Below are 26148 nucleotides of genomic sequence, written 5' to 3'. Positions count from 1 at the left end.
GAGCAGTTTTTCGTCATTAATATCTGTAATCTGCATTGTATATTAAAAAGTAGATGAATGTCTAAATATTTTTGTTTTTCGAACTTGAGGGAAATGTTGTCGGCCCTATTGGCTTTTACAGCGATACCAGGTGCGTAGGGAAGAGGGTACTCTCTCCCTAAAGAAATACAAACACTATGTGGCTGCCTGTGAGGAATAAAATATTAAATTATATATACAACGAAATAATGGAACACTTAGGCATTTGTATTGTAAAGAAACTACTGTTGTTTGGTTCTACAACACCAATAAGCTAAGAAAGGAATTGTACCAACACAAGCATTGGAGTCTTACATTTCTTTTCTAAAACGAGAATTTCACTTTTTATGCGAAAGTAAATAGAATGAGGAAATTCAAATTCAGGTAATTGCTTTCAGTTCGGTAAGAATTGTTGTACCGTACCTACCTAATTAAAATCAAATCTATAATACGTTGCTCATACGCTTGCCGAGGCTTTGTACAAGTCATGAGTTCATGTTCGCACAGAACTAATGTCTTTTACTGTTAATGCAAGAGTCTCGCAAGCAATGGCATTTAAGCTTTGACAAATGCCAAACTTCGACGAGCTTGTAGGCGTAACATTAGGCTTGTCAAATGTCAGCTGTCTCATAATTCTCAATAAACATAATAAAACAAGAAACACTTTTGATCTTCTTAATAAATAATAATATAAAGCTCTCATTGGGTAGCCTGCAAGGGCTATTCACTAAGTTTATATCACTGGTTTCTATATATTTTTTTAAAATTCAATAGCAACAATTGAATTGAATCACATAAAAGTGCTGTTTGTAATTTGTCTGTCTTTTATTCAAAATCCAAGCCGCTAACACTTAATAATGACGAATGATGCCGAAAAAGAAGCAGGGTCAAATATTTTACGACGTTACGGTGATTTCTTTAAAAAACAATATCAAGATTACACCTCTTTCTTAGAGGAACGATCCAAAGATGACAATAAATCATTCACACCAATACAAGTGGTAATGATGTCACACGAGCTTATAAGCACGACTGACTTGGTAGCATCAGATAACATAGTTATAACTAAAGTTCTAGGAGTATTATCATCACTTTGTATAGAAATACATGAATTAAAAAAAGAAGGATTTGAAAGGTTTGCATTAGGAATAAAAATCTGTCTGTAGTGTAATATTATTTCTTATTCTAATTAATTTTTATATGTACTATTAATTTCGTTATAGGCACTTTAAATTTTTAGCCCTTTATGATGAATATAGTGAAAGTGACATTTCATTACAAATGGAATCAATATGTCTATTGAATTCATTTGTCCATCGTTGTAATGAAACACTTACAAACATATGGAGTCAAGTTTTCTCCATTTTTAATCAAAATATTATCAATCTCAGTAAGTATAAAATAACTTTCTTCTTAAACAAAATTGTAGTCACATATACATTTAAATTCTCAAAGATATTTCTTTTCCAGATGGAATTCAATGGCACTTTGTAATAAATAAAATTGGAGAAATTTTTACAATTATTGTAGTAGTTGAATTACTAATATCAAGGTGTTCTTTGGCGTCAAACTGGGATAAATTTAGTAGAAGCCTGTATAGTCAAAATCTAAACTTAGTTAATAATGACATAAGTAATGAAAAAGCTAAAAGTTTAACTACAGCTGTAAACAATATAACAACAAAATTAATGAATGATGATATAGTGCAAAACACTTTAAATAATTTACTTAATTTAAGAAAAAAGGATTTGCTTTCAAAAAATTGTCCAATAGTATCTACAGAATTTCTGCAATATATAAAACATGCACATTTTAACCTTGATAAGTTAATACAGGACAAGCCAAACAATGAAACTATGTACAAGTGCATAAAAATAAATACTTTATTTGTGTTAACATCACATTTATTTGGTAATAATGACAAGAAAACATTAAAAACCTTAATGGACTTAAATACAAAGGTAACAATCACATAATTAACTTATGTGCATAAAACTTCATAAAATTTACAAGATTTATGTACATAAGTTTATTATATCTATTGAAATTTAGTGTAATAGGAGCAAAAATTCTTGTGTAAACATTATATATATATATATATATATATATACAAAAGTGGGGAGCAGAGTGTTTAGACACTAGGTTTCCTCTGCCCACTCTACTGCAATAATTTTGTGGTATACAGTGTAAAGCTAAAAAATATCCAAAAGATTTTTTTACATACCTTTTTTTTAATTATCCAAACAACCAATGGGATAGAAAAACTTTAAAAAATCTTTCAAAGGTAAAAAAACTCATAAACATAGGCGTAGGAGTAGAGAGGACTGGGAGGGCCGTGGATTTTTTAATTATAACCATTACCCTAATTGAAGCCAACCAAGAACCACTACAACAGCCTCTACTGTATTCAAATAAATTTTAATATTAAATTTATAGTTTAAAATCATTTTTTAAAAAAGTTATGAATCTATGTTATTTAAGATAATGCCAATAATTAAACAAGTTCTTTTTACTTTTAGGCACACAGTATTTTCATTATAGGTACTGTTATATGGTTTCCTGAACAATTCTTGCAAAGATACATTCCCTCCCTAAGTAGCAACATGGGCAAGCTGTCACAGAATATGTTAAAATCACGCCAATCATGTATGAACAATAAAAAAAATACTTTAAGTAAAGATGTTATAAACCTTCAAAATTTGAGTTCTCAGTGGATATTGACAGTAGAGCAGCTATTTTCTAGTAAAAATAAGCTTAGCGCTGCTGATATGTCAGTACATGCAAAAATAATTTTAGACGGACTAGATATTGCTGCTAATATCAACTGCTCAATACTATCTTTCATTAATTTACATTTGTCTCTTGGTATTGCATTATCAAAGAACATGCTGATTTCATTATTTGACATCATGGACATACTTAAGAGCTTATGGAATACTGTTAGCAGAAATTATATCCAAATTGTAAACTCCATCACAATGATTGTGCAGCATCTTACATATCAGGCAGTATCGTCGATCCTTGAAATAAAGAAAACTTTGATAAATAATAAAAAATATGCAAATAAAAGATTAGATGAACTTACATGCATAGTAATAGCAGAACAAGCCATAAAAGGTGCAGCAACATTTGATCGTAATATAGCTACAAATATTGCTCTTAATTTTGTACCCGAAACTACATACATAGAGGACAGCTATGTAAAATTAGGATTATTGCTAGAAAAAATTCAAATACTATCAAATTTTGTACAAAGCATGAATCAATATTGTAATTGCTCCTGGCTGTTGTGGCATCAAAACGTAATACCTATTTATTTTGAACAAAACTTCAGTATGCAGTTGCAGTCTGTGAGACTTAAATTCTTTTTTATGGCATTAGATGACTGTGTGATGTTATTACAAGAAACGGATAAACAATTTGGCGGGAATAAGTCTAGTGATTTTAAAAATAAAATGAAACAAATAATAGACGAATCAGTCTTGCAAAATTTGGGTCACAATATCGAAACTAATTTACGACTGCATATACATTCTCACTTACAATTGGATGTAGTGAATCCATTAACGTTTGATATGATTAAGAAAACCTTACTGCTTATAGACAATCTTCGATTGCACAATTTGTATATGTCAGTTGTACCGTCCGTGGAGCATTACTTGTCCAAAACGTACTATAATTTAACTACAGTCGTACTATCCGATTGGAAGACGTATGGAGAAATGCGCCAAATGGCAAAAATGAAATTCAACATTAAAATACTACACGACAACCTTCCCACACAGACACTGGAACAGGGCTTGGACGTACTAGAAATAACGCGTAACATTCACGTTTTCGTTTCCAAGTACCAATACAATCTTAATAATCAGATTTTTATTGAAAAAAGCATTAACAATAAGCATCTTAATTCTATCAACATAAGACACATTGCGAACTCGATTAGAACTCACGGCACTGGCATAATGAACACCACCGTCAACTTTACATATCAATTCCTTAAAAACAAATTCTTTACATTTTCTCAATTTATGTACGATGAACAGATAAAATCGCGTTTGATCAAAGACCTTCGCAATATTAGAGAAACTACTGGAGACTGTGCGATTGTTTACCCGTACAAAAATGCTGAAAAGTTTAATAAGGGTATAAAAGTATTAGGACTGGCAGAAGACGGGCAAAGCTATTTAGATCTATTTAGAGATTTAATCACACAAATCGGAAATGCAATGGGATATGTTCGAATGATTCGGTCTGGTGGAAGGCATTGTTGCTGCGACGCTTCCGCGTTCTTACCGGACCTTGAAATTAGGAATTTCAAAAAAACATGCGAAGAATATCAGTTGGAAGGAAAAACTACACAATCGGGAGAAAATTTAGATGATAACATTGAAGATCTTATCTCAAACTTTATTCAAGGAACAGAATACTTTAAATTACTTGTGGAAGTGTTCGCCCCTGTCTTTAGAAACCCTAAAAACGTACATCTTAAAAATTTTTACATCATCATTCCACCATTGACGTTGAATTTTATTGAACACATGATTTTATCTAAAGATAAGATGTCAAAGAAGAATAAAGTAGGAGCATCTTTTACAGACGACGGCTTTGCCATGGGTATTGCATATATTTTGAAATTACTCGATCAGGTACTTTATTATCTTCATTTTTTTTAGCTTTAATACATCTCACGTAGAGTTAAAACTTTTAGAAGGTAGATATCATAGTATGTGAGAAATCCCGTTATATACTGTTCACATAACTTAAATAAAAGATATTAGATTAGCGGAACTCTAGACAAGGCTCTATTTTATTTATCACAGAAATAATTTAGGTAATCATTTTCGAAATTTACAGCCATCACTTGTACAGTCGAACACCGATGCCGTTTCCATTCATAGATATGTAACTTATGAATGAAAACTTGAGATCGTTTTATAAATATGGGCCTTAGAGTTATTTGTTGGCGCGTGGCGCGGGGGTACAAAGTCTGACTGTAAACGTAACAGGTTGTGGATTCGATCCTCACTCTAGGAAATAAAATATTTATTTAAATTTATATTTCGCTCTGGTGTCGAGGCAAAGCGCGGCGTTAAGTTCCGCCATCTCATCGCGCAATGCCTCTATAATTTGGGAGAAAGTGGGGAGTGTCTTAACATTAGGTTCCCTCTGCCTACCCTGCAGTATGCAAGATACAGTGTGAAGCTGATTTTTTTTTATTTGTCGTGTAACCTATCTTACTATTCTTTATTCTTAATTAACTCTTTTAAAATGATTTGGAAATACCTTTTTAACTCGCTTCAAAAAGAAGGAAAAATACAACAGATTTGTAATAGTAAATATGGTACCTATATATAAGTATCAATTTGTAAGTTAATTGTCCTTTAATTATTAACTATAACTTTTCTAGTAATTCAAATAGATGTTTTACATTTTAGTATTTATTTAAATTTGTACACATAGGTACAGTTTTAAAGCCACTTTTTGTTGTTTTAGGATTCCAATTTCGAAGCTCTCCACTGGTTTGATTCTGTATGGCATCATATAAGAGTGGAAAGAGAAATTATCAACGATCAAAAAACTAAAGGCCCTTTACAGTTACAACAGGCATTAGCTCTTAGTGAAAAGAAGATTAAGACACTTGAAGAAGAATATAAGTTGTTATATTATAGTCTAACTAGTGCCAGAATATTCTTTAGATAGCAGTTCAGTTCAGTTCTTAGATAACATTTAGGTGAATATTATAAAATACTTATGTACCTACGATTAATAAAAATGAAACGTCATTAAATAAAAGAAGAATTAAACATATATTTATTTTATTCAAATACGTGTTTATAAACATAATATTGTAAATAAGCTACAAAAAAGTCAAGTTCAAAGTGATTAACTACAGGAAAATAATATACATTTTTGAAGAACATGAGACTTTTGTCACAATATAATCAATTTAAGGAGTAGCTCTGAAGTTAATCATTGATATATTAGTCGTAAAAAGGATGTAAAGTTATATTGATTAATTACGTATTATTAAATATGGAAAGCAATATACTATAGCAATATACCTATTTAAAGGAAAAATACAATGTTTTTTTCATCACCACTTTAAATTAAAACACAGTTTTAATTACTCTATAAAAGCCTAATACAATTTTAGAAAAAGAGATTTCGCCAAAAGTTATTTTTTCAAAAAAAATAATTTATAAAATTATCGGTTACCTATCATCCATCAAAGCGACAAAGCCGCACACTCATTGACGAAATCGATTCGTTTTGGCGATGAAGTTGAATGTTGTTTAGGTTTATTAAAAATAAATAAATAAATAATATAAATAATTAATATTGTTTAGGTGTATTAAATTTTTTATATCTTTCTTTTGGTCCGGTCTTTCTGAACTGTTTGTTATGGAACTACCATTGAAGTTAGAGAAAGGTGGGGTAAAGGGGGGTGAGGAAAGGTAGGTGGGGTACCGACCGGCCAGCGCGCTCGAAATTTACGCGAGAAAAATTTGCGTTTACTCTACGCGCGTAGTTATCGCCTACATAAATAAATGTGAAATAATGAAACATTTTTTTAAAATATCAATAAATCATTTTAAAAAAATCATTATTACGTAATTACGTTAGTGCATTACAGCATAGACAACCATATTAATATTAAAATAATAAATATTTTTTTCTAAAATACACTTAAATAAACATTTATATAATTCAAGTGGGCAACGCCGCAGCAATACGTAATAATTTACGAAATTGTAAAATTATAGTTTAATTTTCACATATTGCAGTACTAGTTTTTTTTTTTTGGTTTTGCAGTACTAGTTAATAGTTGTTTTAACATTGACATTGACGTTGTCATTAAAAAAGTGATTAAGCTTGCCATCGTCATCATTTAATATAATATTTTTCTTCCCTTATAGTTATTGTAAAAGACTGTCTAAAAGACAACTGATTATTTAAGACTTAAATTATGAACCGTTTCATATTAAACAAATAATTACTGTGAATACGTTCGTATTTCCGTTTAAAACAGCTTTAGTAATTCTACAATGTTATTCTGATAATAAAATACCTATACCTAGTAATTATCAAAATATTGAACAGTTTTGACTATTTTTAATTTTAGTTATTAATCCAGAATTCAATGCTCCCTCGTCGTCGAAACGTTGGTGTGTCGGAGAAGACACCGTTGCTATCACAAGAAGAAATTCCTTATAACAAATTAAACAAAAACGGATCTACATTCTATCAACCCGTGTTGCCTAACCCTGAAGAAAGAGATAAGAAATATTTAGAAGAGAGTGATATTAAATTTGATTTTTTGGAAGAATTCATATTTGAACCAGTTATGGCGTCAAGAGATAGAACTCAAGAGTTTGTATCAACTGTGCGCAGTTTACAAGGAAGAACTTTGGCCAGACCCATAGTAAGAGATGAAAGAAAAGCAGCAGTTCTTGCAACTTATTCACAGTTCATGAGTATGGCAAAAGTTATAAGTAAAAACATTACAAGCACTTTTGCCAAACTAGAAAAACTGGCCATGTGTAAGTTATATGAAATTTATTGAAGAAATATTTATAATAATTAGTCTTATTATATTTTATTATTTTTATTATTTACAGTGGCAAAAAAAAAGTCTTTATTTGATGATCGACCTATGGAAATTCACGAACTAACATATATAATAAAAGGTGATTTAAATTCACTTAATCAACAGATTGCTAGATTAGGTGAAATGCCAAGAGGGCGCAAAAGTATGCATAGTCATTCATCTAGTGTTGTATTGGCTCTACAATCAAGACTGGCATCCATGAGCAACCAGTTTAAACAGGTAAATTGACGATACAATAGTACAGTTTCTGTTTTGTCTCAGGCATACATATCTTTAACTTTATTTGTTGTTACTTTTTTAGGTTTTAGAAGTAAGATCTGAAAACCTTAAGCATCAAAACAACAGACGAGAGCAGTTTTCTAGTAGTGCACCAGTAGTAAAAGAAGTACCATCATTACTTCAACCAGATGAAGTTAGTATAGATTTAGGGGAAGAATCCAGTTTGCAATTGCAACAGCTAGCCTTAAGAGATGATTCCGATACATATGTGCAGCAGAGGGCTGAAACAATGCATAACATAGAGAGTACAATTGTAGAATTGGGAGGAATTTTCCAACAGTTGGCTCATATGGTCAAAGAGCAAGATGAAGCAATAGGTCGAATTGATGCTAATATACAAGAGACTGAAATGAATGTAGAGGCTGGTCATAGAGAAATATTAAAATATTTTCAGAATATTACTGGTAACAGAGCATTAATGTTTAAAATATTTGGTGTATTAATATTCTTTTTTATATTCTTTATTGTGTTTATGGCATAGGATTGTCTTTATACACAAAACAATTCATATATTTAAAAAAATGTTCTATTTTTTTATAACAACATACAGCTGTGTTAATTTTCTTATCTAATAGATGAATTTTTGGAAAACAGAACACTGAAACTGAACAGAAACACTGTTTCTGCTTGCTTTTCTATAATTGTATTGGTTTAGCCTTACATATTTAGTCTCAAGGAACTAATAACAATATTTATGTAAATAAATTATATATTTGACTAATCAAAGATATAATTTATGTAAAATAAACTTGTTGAATTCCTTTGTTGTTGAATTGTTGAGGAATTTAATAAAGTTTAGTCACAACAATATATACTATGTACATATGATACTTTAGAAAACCTAAAATTTTCAAGTATTGATCTATTATTATTCTTTTGTTAACCTATACACACTTATGTTAGGTATGTTCAATGCAGAAAAATATCATTTATTGTCTAATATCATCTATGAAGTAGTGTAACATGTAATTTGAAAAACAAGTAAAGAAACACAAGCACCAAAGAAATACAAAATTCAATGACTCTGTAATCTGGATAAACATTTTTTTTGTTGTTTTATAATAAGATCTTTTATTTTCATCATAATTACACACTTTTAATGAAACCTACTAATTATATGAGATTAATTGTATATATTGAGTAAGTACACATTTCATTGAAAATCTGCTCAGTACATTAGGTATTTACCAAATGTGTAAATGTCTAAATCTATGTAATTAATCTGATTAGTATCATTGAATAATTAATTGAATGGTAGATATTATTATTTGTAGTAATGAAATTTATTTAGATATTTTTTTTTATAAACAGCAGATTGAGATTTGACATCACAATGATAGATATTAGCATATGGGGGGTTAATTTAGTATTTACTAAACAGATTATATCTAAAAACTGCTTAATTTCAATGTTTTTGTAAATTGTACCATAACTATGATTATATATAAATTTTGTATATATAATTAATATAAATTATTAGGGATTTATTTTCACAAAAGTTATAAACATTAACTAGATTATATCAACTATATAATTCATAATTATTTATTTTTGTTGTTTATTGTTTTATTAATAAAGAATTGTGTGAATATTGAAATAAAAGATTCCTTTATATATTTTATAATTTTAATATTCAGGTAAAAATATATTTGATAATATATACCAATTTGTCACATGTAATCATAAATTTAGAATGTAAATCTATGCTTATACAATGACTTATTTCCAACTCTATATTTACTTTTACACATAACTTTATTATTTACATATATTATTATACTTAAGGCCTTTTTATTATTATTATCCAATAATGTTCTCTTAATGACAATCGGCTAATATTCAGTAAATCGGTCTTGGATAAGAGTAAATCAGTACTTTAGTGTTGAAATAATAATTATGTTTAAAATATTTATATTAATAATATTTACAAAAATTCATCACACCAATCTTTGAGACATTGGTAGCAATCTGCAGATTGTTTGGAGTTGGCACTACAAGTTTCCTTCATCCATTCCTGAAACAATTCTTTGTCTTTTTTTAAAACTAAGAACTGGCCCAAAACAACATATGCCTGAAAAAAAAGGAAAAATTTATGAGATAAAATTTTATGAACTTTCTATTTAATTCTAATTTTAATAATTTTCCATTCTCTAAACTAAAATATAATGATGTTCTGTGAATTTTAAATTACAGAAGAAGAATGAAAGAAAGATGAATGCCGTGGAGATGTAATTGCTTCATAGCTGAATCAGCAATGAAGAAATACACAGAATGGCAGGTATTAGCGAAGTTGTCACAGTGAGAATGAAGAATGTGAACTTCGAAAAGTTAAAAAGTGAAGGTCACGTAAAAAGCATTAAGACCCCCCAAAGGGGGGTTAATATATGAAGCGATTGATGGCAGTGGACGAGATGAAAGAGGTATGTAGAGACCATAGCGTTAGGCACTCCATTCTCTCTGACTACCCCGCTAGGGATAAAGCGTGAAGCTATGTATGTATGTAAACAATAAAGTAACATTCTATCTGTGTACTACATACTAAATATTTTTACTTTCAAAAGTATTATTAAGATATATTAGTTATGAAATTACTCTTGTATTATCCATAAATTTCTAATTTCTATAATAAGCTTTATAGTTGTTGCATTACAGTATTGTACAATTTCAATATTATTACATCATATTTATAGACACCTTGTCAAATCCAGCGGTCTCCAAGCGTTTACCAAGAACTTCCCCTACTCCAGCTAAATCCGTGACAGACTTTTCACCCATAGGTTCAGCCACAAAATTACGGTGTTTTTGCGATGTACTCGACATTTTATTTATTTTATTTAGAACTTCTTTAAATATGAACCCTTAATATTATATGCCTGTAAATTATAATAGCACTCAAAAGAAATAAACTTATTAATAATAAGAATTAACGCAAAAACCAAGTGCCGCGCTACAATTTGTCACACTGGTACGAGTTTGACAATTGATTTGTATAACAGCAAATAAATAACGTTAGCTTACCCGTAGACAAAAATCACAAAAACCGTTATGTTTAAACATAAAAGGGAGCTACTTTTTTGTGCTCGCCATATGGCGTCTTTAGCGCATGAGGTCCAGAAGTTAAAGTTTAAAATCAATCTATTTCGCTCGGAATGTAATTTTAAGTTACATTGAGATAATTCCTAATACCGTTCAGTAACTTTCAACGCGGTGCAGTCCCGTTTTCTTAGGAAACAATAATAGCAACTTTGTTCGGATACAAGCTATCTATCTAAAGTCTTCACTTAGCATATCTTTTATTTTCCGTATTATTATTACTTTATACTAAGCCTGTATTGTCCCGTTGTTGGGCAAATGCCTTTTTACATTTCTTCTATTCTTACACAAAGTATTGCAAGATGTTACCAATTTTTGAAAAAAAAAATACAATAGAAATGATAACCTCCTTTTCCTACAGAGTCGGTTAATAAAATTATGAATGATTTTTTTTGATTTTTATGGTTTATTGGCGGGGCAATCGATCACAGGCTATTTCGCCAACGTAAGGTAAAATGGAGTACACACAAAGAAGATTGATTAATCACAAAAGCTTAAGTGGTGTTGTATACAAAAATCACGTTTATTTTTAAATTTTTAAATTTTTAATAATATATTATAGTAATATAGTATACTTTCTCTCACCTCAAAATTATTTATATTATAAAAACAATTCAGATTTCTGCAGAAAATATGTCACATTTGTGTTGTTGGACATAGAATATTATAGATAGGTCATACACAAATCGCGACCTAAATGTGTACGAAAAAAAAAGTGAAATATTTGTTCATAATCATTTAATTCTTATAGATTAACATAATATAGGAAAAATATGAGACCAGATCTATTATTTATTACTAAGTATTTGATTGGTTTCCTACTTCTAATAATAATCGTATTGGTTAATAACGTCCTTGATTACGAATTACGATATGTCACGAAAAAATTAAAAAAATCTAGTAAATGTCAGATTCATACCGCAGATTCCTTCAGTCTTAAAAATGTAAGGTAATAAATAGAACAAAAATATAATTTCTTACAATTACTGAGTAGCAAGTATATTAATCCACGTTTTCTTATCATTATTTGTTTGTTCATAATAGTTTTAGTTATTTTCTACATGATTCAACGGAACAAAACTCAAAATCTTTATTTAAACAATGAATCATTTTATAAACAATGTTAACATAACTATAATGGTACTGTAACAAATACTAGCCTCTTAAAACAATAAGAAAGAGTCCTAATCAAACTAAACAATATCTATTCAATAATGAATGGCCAACAATTATATCGAAAGCCACAGGGCAGCTTGTGGCGAGCTGTTGGGGGGTGGCGACCCCATGGACCTGAGTCCTCCTGAGAGGAATTGAAATCTATCCCCCGTCTCTAGCTTTCCTTTATTGGCCGGCAGAATGGAGCGCAAGAGCTATATGCTCGAAACGGTGGAAGTGCTCAATCTGCGTATGGGGAAACCCGCTCACGGGCTCCTCGTGATAGTGAGCTCTGCTGCTGCTCCTCTCTATACCCTTAGCCGACCCTTATTGTCACCCTGATGTTGCGCCCGAGGCACTACGCTGCTCTTTGGGGGCCCATCTAGTGGGAGGCGAGTCACCGTCTACCAACCATTCAATTTGAAACTATTGTAAAGGCGGACGTTCGGTAGTCTCGCCAGTCTATCCAAATTCCATTCTATAGTCCTAGTTTAGATTTCCATATTTTCCATAGTTCCTACGCATTAACCACCGAGCATCTCTGGGCAATTACCTGTGGTTGCCCAGCGATGGATCCCGGCTGATGTGTCACAGTAAAACATTTGTATATTCTTTTAGGGGCCTCTACGTTAGACCTGTGCCCCCCGCAAGCCTTCCAAAGGACCGGGTCCTTTTGAACCCGTGAATCTTAAAAGAGAAACATAATAATATTAATAATATTAAACGTGGCAAATCACAACAAAATACATATATACTTAACACTGGTGAACAAATTGAATCAATGGACGAAAATAGCACGTATAAATACCTTGGATTTCAACAAGCTAAGCAAATACAACAAAAACAAACCAAGGTAGAACTAACCAATAAATTTAAATTTCGTTTGAATCACATTTTAAGATCACAATTAAACTCCCGTAATATTATAAAAGCCATCAACACGTACGCAATACCGATCCTTACTTACTCTTTTGCTATAATAAACTGGTCTCAAACTGATTTATCGAATCTGCAACGTATAATAAATACACACATGACTACACATAGGAAACATCACCCTAAATCATGTATCCAGCGTCTAACTATATCACGTCTGGATGGAGGACGAGGTTTCATTGATATTCGTAACCTACATAATAATCTAGTGACTAAATTCCGAAATTACTTTTACGCTAAGGCTGAAATTAGTGAACTACACAAATTCATAGTTAATATAGATAATAAATATACACCACTTAATTTAAACGATAGAAATATACAACTAACACTTTGGTGTTAAATCAAACTTTGATAACTAAGCAGCAAAAAATAGAAGCATGGTCTTTAAAGTCACTACACGGTAGACATCTAGCCGATCTTAGCCAAACTCACGTCGACAAAGTTGCGTCGAACGAATGGCTACGACGGGGAGATCTCTTCCCAGAGACGGAAGCCTTCATGATGGCTATTCAGGACCAAGTAATAGACACTAGGAACTATCAAAAACAAATCATAAAAAGACCAAATATGGTAAACGATTTATGCAGAAGATGCTATTCTAGTCCTGAAACAATCCAACACATTACCAGAGCGTGTAAAACCATAGTACAAACCGATTACGATCAGGTCGCTGCAATTATTCATCAACACCTAGCATTTAAACATTCTCTCATCACACAAGCACAAAAAACTCCCTATTACAAATATTCACCTCAGGCTATCTTAGAATCTACAAATTTTAAGCTGTATTGGGATCGTACAATCATCACAGATAAAACCGTACACTACAATAGACCGGATATTTTACTTCACTTGATAGACATAGCCATTCCAAATACACACAATCTTGCATCCACTTTTTCAAACAAAATAGATAAGTATACAGATTTAACCATAGAGCTCAAAAGTCAATGGAAAGTCCAATCCGTCACTATAGTACCAATAGTTCTTTCAACAACCGGAGTAGTACCTCATACGCTACACACGAGTCTGGAAACTTTGGGTATTCACCGGTTAAGTTATATTCTTTTGCAGAAAGCCGCAATCTTAAATACATGCCGTATAGTTAGGAAGTTTTTATCATCAAATAATTAACTTATTATCAGAATTCCTTACTAGTAATAATAATTATCGCTGAAAATCTCCACCCAAATATTGCTTGGCTATATGCTCGCAATTTTTGGTTAACGTACCCCAATGATTTGGGAGAACAAAAATGGTAAAACTTTAATAATATTAATTAAATTAATATTTCATACATAACAATAGCAACTTTAATCTGCAGAAGTATTAACTGTGTCGCAGTTATTAGCTCCCGCCTCGCAGCCGGTGATGATTCAGAAGCTAATATGTAAATCATCTGCTGATGATGATGATGAATGTTGATCAATGTTTTGTTTTATAGATATAATGGCACATTATTAGTTAATAATAGCATCTTGTTTAGCTCTACTTGTCTCACGTCTTAATTTTTTCTTCTCTTCATTACTTTAGTGCACCCCAGATCTATTTGAATAGGGCAATGTGGCTTACACAATGTAAAAAAACTAGCTAAGCTAAGATTTCGTTATTTAAGGTAATAACTTAAACCACTTGACACTTGTAAAATGCTATATGTTTAGTATAATCTGAAACATTAGTCTACATTAAATTTTTCAAGATATATACGATATGTTGATTTTATTTTGGTCATTATAAAATAGGAAAAAAGCTGTTAGTTTAGTTTTACAAGCGCAAGCATAAACAAATAACTAAAAAAAGAGTGAGAGAGAAAGAGAGAGAGAGATTACCTAGAGTAATAGAAAATATGTCTACAGAAAAGATTTTTCAATCGAAAATCAGCAATGGTCCTTAGTTTTCAAGGATAGAGAAATGGCAACTGAGATTTCAAAAATACTCCTTTAAAACCATTGTGCCTATATAATTACAATAAAAAATATTTACCAAACTACACTAAAAATAGGAAAGATGCATTAATCTTTTTCAAAATTAATAAAATACACGATTCTTTTTATTGGAATATAAAAATACACATCCGTCTTGCGTAATGGGTGTAAGCAAATTATAGCTGTCTAATATTACCACATTAAAAGATATTACTTTTATGGTGACTTTAGTAGACATTTTTTTAGTGCAGATTTTTTGGATCACAGAAAAGAGTCATATACGTGTAACGGCTAGTTTATTAGAAATTATAGTAAAAAGGCTGAAGCATATTTTGGAAATTATCAATACAAAATTAACTCAAGTATTAGTAGAAATTATAGTAAAAAGGCTAAAGCATATTTTGGAAATTATCAATACAAAATTAACTCAAGTATATTCTTCGCTGAAAATATGTGTGATTTCGATGACACGGGCGTAATAACATAAATTACAAATTTTTGAAACTATCAACTACGAATCTAAACATTCCACAGAACCCCTTCTGTGGTTCCTTTCCAAATGATGGAATTTTATTTTTTTTCTTTATATATTTTTTTAAATTTTGATGTGTAGACTACCCACTTATCATAAGGGGATAGGCATAGTCAAATTTAGAATGAAAAATCGTTCTATTTACTTTTATGTATTATTGCTATTGTAACATAACACTCATATGAGTATGACCCAGATCTAAGTTTATAATATTAATACATTTTGCGTGTATGTGTTCTGTGCCTTTGGAGCTTGGGACTTGGGTATATGTATTCTGTATGATTGATTGTCAATGTCAGTAGGTAATGTTATTTTATATTTGAAAATAGTAATTTAAAAATTTTCTAAAGTGCTAATCGCACTCCACATTGGTTGTGACCATTTCAAGGGATGAAACTCAGTTGTTTTCTAATATTTGCCTATGTTATTAATAATATAAGATAATTATTGTTAGAAATCGAAACTGTCAAACCGTGCATTTTTATTTTAGTGAGACTAGTCCATCGTTATGGTAAGAAAGATAAATCTATATGTTTTACACAGTAGTTACTTTTAAGAACCTTAAACTGATAAAACATTATTATTTTTGCAGGAACCTCCTCCTAGCGCGGGCACTAACTCCCCTGGTCTGATTGGAGCCGCACCGGCACTCATGCCGCCGCCTATGCTAGGTGGGATGCCTCCACCAATGCCCCCAGCTGTTGCAATGCCACCCGTTCCAGGATTGTCAGCCAACATGGGGCCTATTCCACCTCCTATGGGGTTTCCACCTATGATGGCACCATTCTCTATGCCACCACCGGGCTTTCCTCCATTTAAACCAGTAAATTATAAAAATTACTCAAATAAATCCATTCAGAACTTTTGTTGTATTTATTTCTATTATTACTTTAGATATTTAAGTTAAAATGTGATGCATATTTTATTTACAGGAATTAAGTGCTCCAGCACCTGAAATATCACCTATGGCTAATCAAAGTTGTCCATGGTCAGAACATAAAGCCCCAGATGGTCGAATATACTACTATAATTCTATAACCAAACAAAGTTTATGGGAAAAGCCAGATGATTTAAAATCTCCATCTGAAGTAAGTGGTAGTAGTAAAATCCCTAATTACTTACCATCTTGTTTGCTGTGTTAAAAACTTACTTGTTGCTATTTATTTCTAGAAATTATTATCATCCTGTGTTTGGAAGGAATATACTACTGATGCTGGCCGAGTGTATTACCACAATATTGAAACAAAAGAATCAAGCTGGGTTATTCCTAAGGAATTACAAGATATAAAGGATAAGATAACTGCAGAAGAAGCTGCACAGTAATTATTTTTATACTTTTTACAGTAAAGCATTTATTATCTGAACATTTTTTAACCAAATGGTTACTTATCCAAATTACTATGTGCTAATATGTTGAACATGTCTAATATGTACATGTGTATCTTGCATGTGTTTTGACTTGATAGTTGTTGTTTTCATGGGTATGATACCTCTTGAAAAATGTAAAATTATAAAAGTTATAATTTTGTTTTAAAATGCTTAAAGTGTGAGGATTACCACACACTTTACATTAGTATGTACTCTCTTGGCTACAAGCTTACGTTTTATGCTTAACTTATTTGTCATAAAAGATATAATAGTATTTATAAATATGGTTTTCATTTCCTTGTGGATAAATACGGTTGAATATATACAACTTCTAAATATTTTCATATCAACAGTGAAATAGGGTGGATAGAAACATTTTTAGATTTGAAATTTGAGTTTTACAATTTTTCTGGCTTTAAACATGAAAATAATCTTATTTTTCATTATGCACTTGCACTTCACTTTGTATATGTGCCATTTTATAAAATTTGAAAATATAATTATTAAAATTATTTGAATTGATAAATTCAAATCATAATTATTATTAAGGTCAGTTGTGGTTCAGGGGCACAGAGTGTGAGTGTAAAACAGAGGTGGGTTCAATCCCCGCATGAGAAGAAGATGAAATATTTATTTAAATTTCTATTTTAGCATGGTCTTGAGTTCTGCCGCTCAACTGATTTGGGGATTTGAATAACAGAGTGCCTTAACACTAGATTCCCTCTGTGTAACCTGATGTGTGCGGGATACAGTGTGAAGCTGATAATTATTATGGTTCTTTAATATTATTTACTCCATAAATCCAAAGATTTTTTACTTAATATTCTATATTAAGATCTATCAACCATCAATTGTTACCTATAAAATAACCTTTACCTTTTTTATTTATTTACCTTTTATCTCATGCCTTCGTGAATAATGTATAGTTCATTGTATTAATAGTATTCTAGTAAGATATTAGAAAATTAGAACTGTAAATAAGTCAGAAAATAAATTGATTTGGTTCTACCTGATTAAAGATCAAAAGATATACATGCATCCAAATTGCTATTTTTAGGGCAGTCCTTAATGCGGAAGTTCCTCCAGGTGAAGTGCCTCTTCCAATGTCACCAGCGGTACCAACTTCAGGCAGTTCAGCCCTTGATGAGGCAATGGCAAAAACTCTGGCAGCCATAGATCCATCTCTTGCTAATGCTATACCCATTCCTGAGGAGAGTAAGTACTAAATTTGCTATATTTTTGGTTATTTACTGACCTGAGGGGACCATTATATGTAAATGAAATTGGCTCTAGATCTAACTCTCACTCTTGAATGTGTTATTTCCAAGACTAACTTATATAAGAATAACTTTGCAGTAAATCCAGAAGAAATAGCTGCCCCACCACAGCCTAATGGCAATGAACCTGAACAAGAACTACAGTATAAAGACAAAAAAGAAGCTATTGAAGCTTTTAAAGAGCTTCTGAAAGATAGGGTAAGCTTAATTTTTTTTGTGTTATTGTTTTAAAACCATATTATGTAATTTTTGGTGAATCTTTTTTTATATATATTCGAAATTGAGATATATGCATCATTGTTATAAAGAAAGTTCTTATACTATTTTAAATACGAGTTCTTATATTATTTTAACTCGTATAATATGTTTTTTATATTATGTTCAATATGCAACTATGATGAAATATAAATGGTAATAATCTCGAATTTTTAACAAAATTACTTTAATTTTAGAATGTTCCTTCAAATGCAACATGGGAACAGTGTGTTAAAATAATTTCAAAGGATCCTCGATATGTAACATTTAAAAAGCTGAATGAGAAAAAACAAGCTTTCAATGCATATAAAACACAAAAGTTAAAAGATGAACGTGAAGAACAACGGTAATTATTATATTTATTTATAAGCAATGGTTTATTTAGAAACTTATCCCTACTAATTAGCTGTATATTATTTTTATGAAAAAAATCTCCCAATTGTGAGTTTGTATCACAGACGGTGGGCCCATACCATTCTCTATAAAATCGGCTAATAAATCACGGTTGTTTTCTGGGAGCCCCCTTAAATATTTATTTTATAGTCTTATTTAGAGTTTGTTACCACCAAACACTAAATAAGAGTATAAAATTTCACTGCCAATACTTACGACTCGATTTCGTGAACAAGGCGTGGCGAAACACATACATGAACAAGGCGACACACATAGACACTACCTTATGGCAGTGTGTATGTGTGTCGTTCTTAACAAATGGCGTTTTATTTTACACCTATAATTTTATTATTTATTTAGTTTGAAAAAATCACTTTTTCATTTTTGTTAAATTCTCTTTCGTTTTAATTGTATTACTATTTTATAGAGTAATTAAAACTGTGCTTTCATTTAAAATGGTAAAGATAAAAACACTCTGTAATAATTATGTAATCCCTCCAGAATTCTTTAGAAACTAAAGAAAAGAAGTGTTTTAATGGGATGTGTCTTAACACTAGATTTCCAGGTTCCCCCTGCTTTGTGCGTAATACAGTGTGATGCTTTAAAAATGTCATATTAAAAGGATTGCCAAACCTAAATCTTACCGAAATTGGTAAATTTGTTAAATATATTCATACCTAACTGGTTGGATAATATTGTTTTTTGCTTCATAATGTATACCTACACCTAGCAAGGTAGGTAAGACTATTAATTTTAATATCTATCCTTTTACAGATTAAAAACAAAAAAGAATAGAGAAAGTTTAGAAGAATTTTTATTGAGCTGTGAACGAGTAACGTCACTCACCAAATATTACAAATGTGAAGAAATGTTTAATAACCTTGAGGTGAGGAGTGAAATATTTATTTACGTTTATATTTCCATTTCTCCTATTTGGTGTCGAGGCAAAGCGCGGCGTTGCCTCCAGAATTCAGCAGGAAGTGAGAAACGGAGTGTATTAACAGTGTGAAGCTGATTTTTTTAAAATATTATTTTTCCTCAATATGAAATAACACTAAAAATATTTTTAAAACACTTTTTTTTCACATTTAATATTGTATAGAGAACAACTTAAGATAAGTACATATATGTTGTTTTAATTATTGCGAATGTTTTATAGAAAATCTAGAAAGATAGTCCTCAATAATGTTATTACAATTTTTTTAAATGAAATAAATTAACTTATAGATATGGCGCTGTGTTCCTGATTCAGATAGGCGAGATATCTATGAAGATTGTATTTTCACTATAGCTAAGCGCGAGAAAGAAGAAGCCAAGGCTTTAAAAAAGAGGAATATGAAGATGTTAGCCCAAGTAATTGTCTTTAAATACTAGTATTAAAATGTATAATAAGAAGCTGTAAGTAAAGTATTTATTGTAGTATTGCACATTGGAATTTACAAGTGCCTATGGTAACCTTTTTTTTCGTTGGAAAATGCATTTACACAGTATTTACTGACGGACGGTACTGTGGGGCTCACCGGTAAATCCTATACTACCCAATAGAACGGAAAGCCTCTCCAAAAAAAGGCGCTGCAGGAATGCTCGCGCATATAACACAAGCTCAGAGCTTAGTACAAGCGTCAGTCTCAGTTGATTGTAAACAATATTTTATATACCTGAACATACACCATTTTTTTGTATATTTTACATTATGTGGTATAAGAAATAATTTTATTATAAAAAAACTATGACGCACAGCCCTTAGGGTTCCCCGAGGTTTCTGTTAGGGCTTTCTGTCGAAATACTCGGTTATTGCTATTTAAAGCAATCATTATTTAACCACAAATATATAGTTTTCAGATTTTTCCCTGGACTAGTACTACCTATAGATGCTAACTACCAAACAGCAACTAGCTCCATGTAGTAGTTGGCAACCCTAGGTTACATCGAAATAATTAACTTGATCAAATATAACTAATAATGTTCCTGAATAAATTGACAAAATAGTTTTTTAAAAATAAAGTAGTAATTTCTGAGATTGGCACATTCAATTTAATTCCATTATAAGAATACAGTATATAATAATATACATAAATAAACAGGTGTTGGAGAACATGAATGAAATTACATACAGTAGTACTTGGAGTGAGGCTCAAGTACTGCTGTTGGAAAATGCAGCGTTCAAGAACGATGTTAGTTTATTGGGAATGGATAAAGAGGATGCTCTTATAGGTAAACGTTATTTATTTATTCAATACTTATCTAATTTTTTTTAAAAAGGTCGTTATGGTGCATCCACCGCAGTATTTAAAGCAGTTAAGCAGGATAGAGCCGATCCTTTTTATTATGTCTTGTTTATATTATTACCAAGAATATGATATATTACAAAACATGTACAAAATTAATTATTTTTACAGTATTTGAGCAGCATATTAGAAATTTAGAAGCTGAATATTTACAAGAAAGGGAGCAAATAAAAAAAAGAAATAAACGCCAACAAAGAAAAAATAGAGATAATTTCTTGGTAACTATATTAATTATTGAATAATTATTTTTTAATATAATGTATGATTTTGTAAAATGACAAATTATAGTAATCATAAACTTATAGTTAATTCATAAATATTTGCTTTCAATAGCATATATTATGTTCTTTGAGAAGCAGAGGCGATTTTCCGATATCCGTTAGAGAATGGGACATGAACGTTATTTTACGTTTTACTGTCGAAGTTACACCAACCATTATAGACTACGATAAAAAAGTAAAAATAAATGTACAGACATTGAATATGCTTTCGAAAATTGCCGTCCGTCAGTCTGTAAACGGAATAATTTTGATTGGGGTGTTGATTTTTAATTTTTTTTACTTTTTCAGTACCGGTAACATAAAGAGCGGCTTTTGGGTGGCGGTGTTTTGTGTAACTTTAAATAACATTATTTAGTTTGTTTCTATTTAATACAGGCGTTGTTGGATTCGCTGCACGAGGAGGGCAAGCTGACGTCGATGTCCCTGTGGGTGGAGCTGTACCCAGTAGTATCGGCCGATATGCGCTTTTCCGCCATGCTCGGTCAGTCTAGTAATACTAATTCTATGTCTTTGAGAGAGGACCAGACTAGAGTGGTGGAACTTAACACCGCGCTTTGTTTTGTTCCCAGAACGATGAAATGGAAATAGCTCTTTCCCCATGTAGGAAATACTGGTGCGCCATATATGTAGTATGAACACGATAAAAATAATATTAAGCATGTTCCTATAACTATTTCTGGAAAGATTTTTTAAAATTATTTATTGTTTAGTAAATAGACAATTTATTAACTAGACGTTGATTTTAGGGACTTTACGAACAATATTTTTTTCAAATAATAACAATTATATAATATTAATTTTATTCTAGGCCAAAACGGATCTACACCTCTTGATTTGTTCAAATTTTATGTAGAAAATTTGAAAGCAAGATTCCACGACGAAAAGAAAGTAATAAAGGAAATTCTGAAAGAGAAAGAGTTTGAAGTGAAGCCGGACACTACATTTGAAGAGTTCGCTACCGTCGTCTGTGAGGACAGCAAGTCCGCTTCGTTGGATGCAGGAAATGTTAAACTTACTTACAATTCCTTACTTGAAAAGGTATTTAATTTTACTTTATACAACTATTGAATTTTGATATCAAACCATATTATTATTTTTATTAACTTCACACTGTAACCCGCATGTATGTGTGGGCACTTGGGCCTTGAGCGTCTTTTTATTATTGTTATAATAATAACAGGAATAATTTACTGATGATTTTTTTAAATTAAAACCAATATTTGGGGTTCTTTAAAGACCATCATGGTGGAAAATGATTTGACTGTGAACACGTTAGATGTCGATCCGATCCCCACACTAAGGAATGATTTAATATATATAGATAATTATTTGCAATATAAAGCGCGATGTTTAGTTCCGCAACCCATTAAGTTATATCGATATGCCCTCAAAAACAGAGTGAATAGGTAAATATTAGACAAAACCGCATCAACGCTTCACATCACGTTTGCTGCGGTCAAACGCAAACATATTTCAGTATAAAAAAATCTTGAATTTGAGCAAAAAGCAAGCAATTTGATCAATACCTCTGACTGTTCTGCTATACGCAAAAAAACATGAAGCTGTTTTTGATAATTTTATATTTTATTTTAACCAGGCGGAAGCTAAAAACAAAGAGAAGGTGAAAGAAGAAACCAAAGCTCAAAAGAAGGTCGAGAGTGCGTTTAAGTGGGCGTTGAGCGCGGCGGGCATCGACCCCGCGCTGCCGTGGGGCGAGGCGCGCGCGCTGCTCGACCTCGGCACGCCTGACCTCGCCGCCGTGCCCGACGACGCCGAGCGCGCGCGCCTTTACAAGGTGGGTTTTTGTTGCTACTGTAGTTCAAGGTCTCTCCAGTACGCCACCTGGGTGTTGTCATTGATACTGTTAATAGACGGCTGCGTTCCTGCCTCCCTCTTGGAATCAAACTGGGCCTCTATAAGACGTACTTCAGGGCACATCTGACGTAGGCGGCCCGATGGATGGTGAATATCCGATTTGGCGCCGACACACAAAATTCTGATCCTCTTATAAATTCTCATATTCCTTGAAAAGTGACTTGAATATTCAGGTCTCTGGATTCAAGCTTAAATTATATATCTTTACCAGATTGACGAAGAAATACTTAAAAGCATATTTCTTTTTATATATTTTTAAAATCTTTTTGTGTTGCGATAAACAGGATTTCCAACACGAGCAAGAGGACAGCTGCCTCCACTACCACCACCCGAAGCCGCGCAAGTCAAAACGTTCCAAGAAGAAGAAGCAAAGGTCGCGCTCCCCGTCCGCCTCGCGTTCGCCCTCCCCCTCTGCCTGTCCGTCCGCCGCGCCCGCGCCCCCTCCCGCAACCTCTCCGCCGCCCGCCGCGCCCGCCACTCCCGCCTCACGCGCCTCTCGCGCCTCGCGTTCCGAGCATAGCGCCACCGGCTCCGAGGACGAGGCGAAGAAACATAAAAAATCTAAAAAGAAGCATCGCAAACATTCGCCCCCACCGGTGAGTTCTGTTTTTAAGATAATAATGTACTTATGACTTATGTAAAGGAAATTTTGAATTTTTATACATATATTTTTTTATTTGTTTACAAAATTTTTATTAAGTGACGTGATAACGCATAGCCAAAACTACTGAAAGTAGAAAACTGAAATTTGGCCCGTTGGCGAGTGCAGGGGAAAACTAAGAATATACCTCGGAATTATTACTTCGAAAATTTTACGGGAACTTTTTATAAATCACGCAAATGTATGTATTTTAATAATAATATATTTTGTCGCAGAAATCTCCGACACCGGAGGATTGCGCTATGTCGGATGAAGAACCGGTGAAACACAAAAGCAAGAAGACAAAACGCAGCGCCCCCAGCTCTCCCGACCAAACTGAAATCGCACACAAGCCTAAGAAGAAGAAGGAGAAGAAAGAAAAGAAAGAACGGTGAGAATCATATTATATTGTGTGATTCTTCCAAACATAAATTTAATTTTAAATAATCAAAACAAAAAAAGCGCCTAGAATACGCGAATTAGGAATACCTAATAAGATAACGGTTTACTTAATAAATATTTTTCAAAATTAGAATCATGTGAATTTTACATTACAGTGAGGCGTGGAGTAGTGATCATTACGCGCAAGACTAATTTATTCCGTGAGACTTACAATTTATTCATATAATAATGCGAATCTTTTTGCACTCGCGTTTTCACCATACAAGTCACTTCTGATATAAATAATATTAAATCGATCACTGGAATTTTAGTTGACGTATAGATATTTTAACATTTATATGTAATAGCGAGAGGAGCGCGGGCTCGGCAGCGTGGAGTGACGCGGAGCTGGAGTCGCGGCGCGCGGCGCTGCTGGCGCAGCTGCACGAGCACGAGGCCGACTGACGCCGCGTCACGCACGTGCACATCTTCAACCGGTATCCCGCGCGCGCCGCCCCGCCCCCGCACCTCGAGTACTGCTACAAGAAGCTCACCGTCGCGCCCCCCAGCTCGCCGGAGGCCGACCTCGGCAAACACTACAAGTACCCGCCCCCCACGGCGACTGTCACGGAAAAGGATATGTCGAAGAAGAAGCTTGAAACTCCGTGTCAGTTGCCGCAGCCCAGTCCCCCCTCCACGTCGGAGGACTGCATCAGGCAGCCGCTAATATCGCCCATGTCGAGTACGGCCTCAGAAAACTCTAACCAATAAATTTGTATTATTTCAACTCATTATTTGGTAACGATTACTAAAGCATTATTATAAATATTGAGGATGTCTGTTATTACATTATGTATCGCCAATATTAATATTTTACTATTTTGTATTTGCTTTTTATATTATAATTATAAGGTATATAAATAAATTAAACCAGAAAATATGCCATACAATTTTTGTAGTAACTATGATTTGAAAATAACAGTAACAAGATGGAATATTTTGTACATATTGCATGAGTTATTGTAGATCTGTTTTAATACTAGAATATAATGAATATGGATTCATACCTAGCTTTCTACTTGTTTATTATAGGTCCATGTTCCGTATTTTTACTGTAAGTTTTAAATTGTGTTATGTCACAATATACAGGGTGGAAGAGGCAGCGCTTCTTTTATTGAAACTGCATATAGGGTAATATATTTCAAACCCAAACCTAAGAAATTAATCAAGGTACCTCAACAGTTTGGACGTAGGATTTTTTTTCATTTCACGATTTTTATCCATACCTGTATTTCGTGTGACGCACATATACGTGTGCGACGTTTCCGATTTGACAGGTAAGTGTGTGCGTGCTTATGTTATACTTTACAAATGGCGTTTTATTTTAAAACGATAATTTTATTATTCATTTTGTTTGAAAAAATAACTTTTATATTTTTGGAAATTATTTTTTTTCCGAATTATATTAGGCTTTTATAGAGTAGTTAAAACTGTGGTTTCATTTAAAGTGGTGCTGACAATTCCACCCTGTATATAAATTAAATAAAACAGTGTCTGTTCTTAGAGGAGCTACATAAATCAAAGATAAATACATGTTTCATGTTATTAGGTTATGTTATCAATATACATACATATATAAGGGGTAAGCTTGTAGATTACTAAACTGGTTCTAGATGAGACATATTAGATGTCATATTTTTTTTACTCAAAATAAAATACGTAAATATCTCGCATTAGTTTTGTTTTACTAAATGACCATTTCTCTTACTCTTTCGAGTCATGAGCTTATCATAAATATCGTCGCGTCATTCCACGATGACCACATGACTGCTAGTTA

At 32.2% G+C, this 26148-nt stretch overlaps 4 protein-coding genes across 7 annotated transcripts; 3 read left to right on the top strand and 1 right to left on the bottom strand.

Moving 5' to 3' along the window:
• The first annotated feature begins 73 nt into the window (after positions 1–73).
• Positions 74–5829, top strand: SWIP (strumpellin and WASH-interacting protein). 2 transcript variants are annotated; one of them, XM_085203922.1, is made up of 5 exons: positions 74–402; positions 1242–1408; positions 1489–1979; positions 2538–4667; positions 5515–5829. In XM_085203922.1, the coding sequence occupies exons 1-5, from the start codon at positions 383–385 to the stop codon at positions 5719–5721; spliced, it is 3015 nt and encodes a 1004-aa protein (XP_085060048.1). In that variant the 5' UTR covers positions 74–382; the 3' UTR covers positions 5722–5829. The 2 variants fall into 2 exon arrangements, with proteins under 2 accessions (XP_085060048.1, XP_085060047.1); XM_085203921.1 differs by lacking the exon at positions 74–402 and adding an exon at positions 590–1153.
• Positions 5830–6806: 977 nt separating this feature from the next.
• Positions 6807–9511, top strand: Syx5 (syntaxin 5). 2 transcript variants are annotated; one of them, XM_085203924.1, is made up of 4 exons: positions 6869–7028; positions 7145–7562; positions 7641–7849; positions 7932–9511. In XM_085203924.1, the coding sequence occupies exons 2-4, from the start codon at positions 7163–7165 to the stop codon at positions 8388–8390; spliced, it is 1068 nt and encodes a 355-aa protein (XP_085060050.1). In that variant the 5' UTR covers positions 6869–7028; positions 7145–7162; the 3' UTR covers positions 8391–9511. The 2 variants fall into 2 exon arrangements, with proteins under 2 accessions (XP_085060049.1, XP_085060050.1); XM_085203923.1 differs by having other exon boundaries at positions 6807–7562.
• A 3-nt stretch (positions 9512–9514) lies between these two features.
• On the bottom strand, positions 9515–10897 carry baf (barrier to autointegration factor). The gene is made up of 2 exons (XM_085203926.1): positions 10604–10897; positions 9515–9980 (listed from the first exon to the last, which is right to left on the bottom strand). Exons 1-2 carry the CDS (start codon positions 10727–10729, stop codon positions 9834–9836), a joined length of 273 nt encoding a protein of 90 aa, XP_085060052.1. The 5' UTR covers positions 10730–10897; the 3' UTR covers positions 9515–9833.
• Positions 10898–15861: 4964 nt separating this feature from the next.
• On the top strand, positions 15862–26044 carry Prp40 (pre-mRNA processing factor 40). 2 transcript variants are annotated; one of them, XM_085203911.1, is made up of 18 exons: positions 15862–16064; positions 16146–16376; positions 16486–16641; positions 16724–16872; positions 17979–18136; positions 18278–18396; positions 18651–18799; positions 19621–19732; positions 20074–20199; positions 20931–21060; positions 21246–21352; positions 21791–21896; positions 22224–22453; positions 23013–23210; positions 23575–23886; positions 24167–24321; positions 24488–24532; positions 24680–26044. In XM_085203911.1, the coding sequence occupies exons 1-17, from the start codon at positions 16062–16064 to the stop codon at positions 24522–24524; spliced, it is 2478 nt and encodes an 825-aa protein (XP_085060037.1). In that variant the 5' UTR covers positions 15862–16061; the 3' UTR covers positions 24525–24532; positions 24680–26044. The 2 variants fall into 2 exon arrangements, with proteins under 2 accessions (XP_085060037.1, XP_085060036.1); XM_085203910.1 differs by lacking the exon at positions 24488–24532.
• Positions 26045–26148: the final 104 nt, after the last annotated feature.

Source organism: Heliconius melpomene, chromosome 19, assembly GCF_056956725.1.
Source record: "Heliconius melpomene rosina isolate 202511_hmr_F chromosome 19, ASM5695672v1, whole genome shotgun sequence".
Classification (NCBI taxonomy): Eukaryota; Metazoa; Arthropoda; class Insecta; order Lepidoptera; family Nymphalidae; genus Heliconius; species Heliconius melpomene.
The sequence above is the reverse complement of the archived record's forward strand: the minus strand, read 5'-3'. Positions and strand labels throughout refer to the sequence as shown.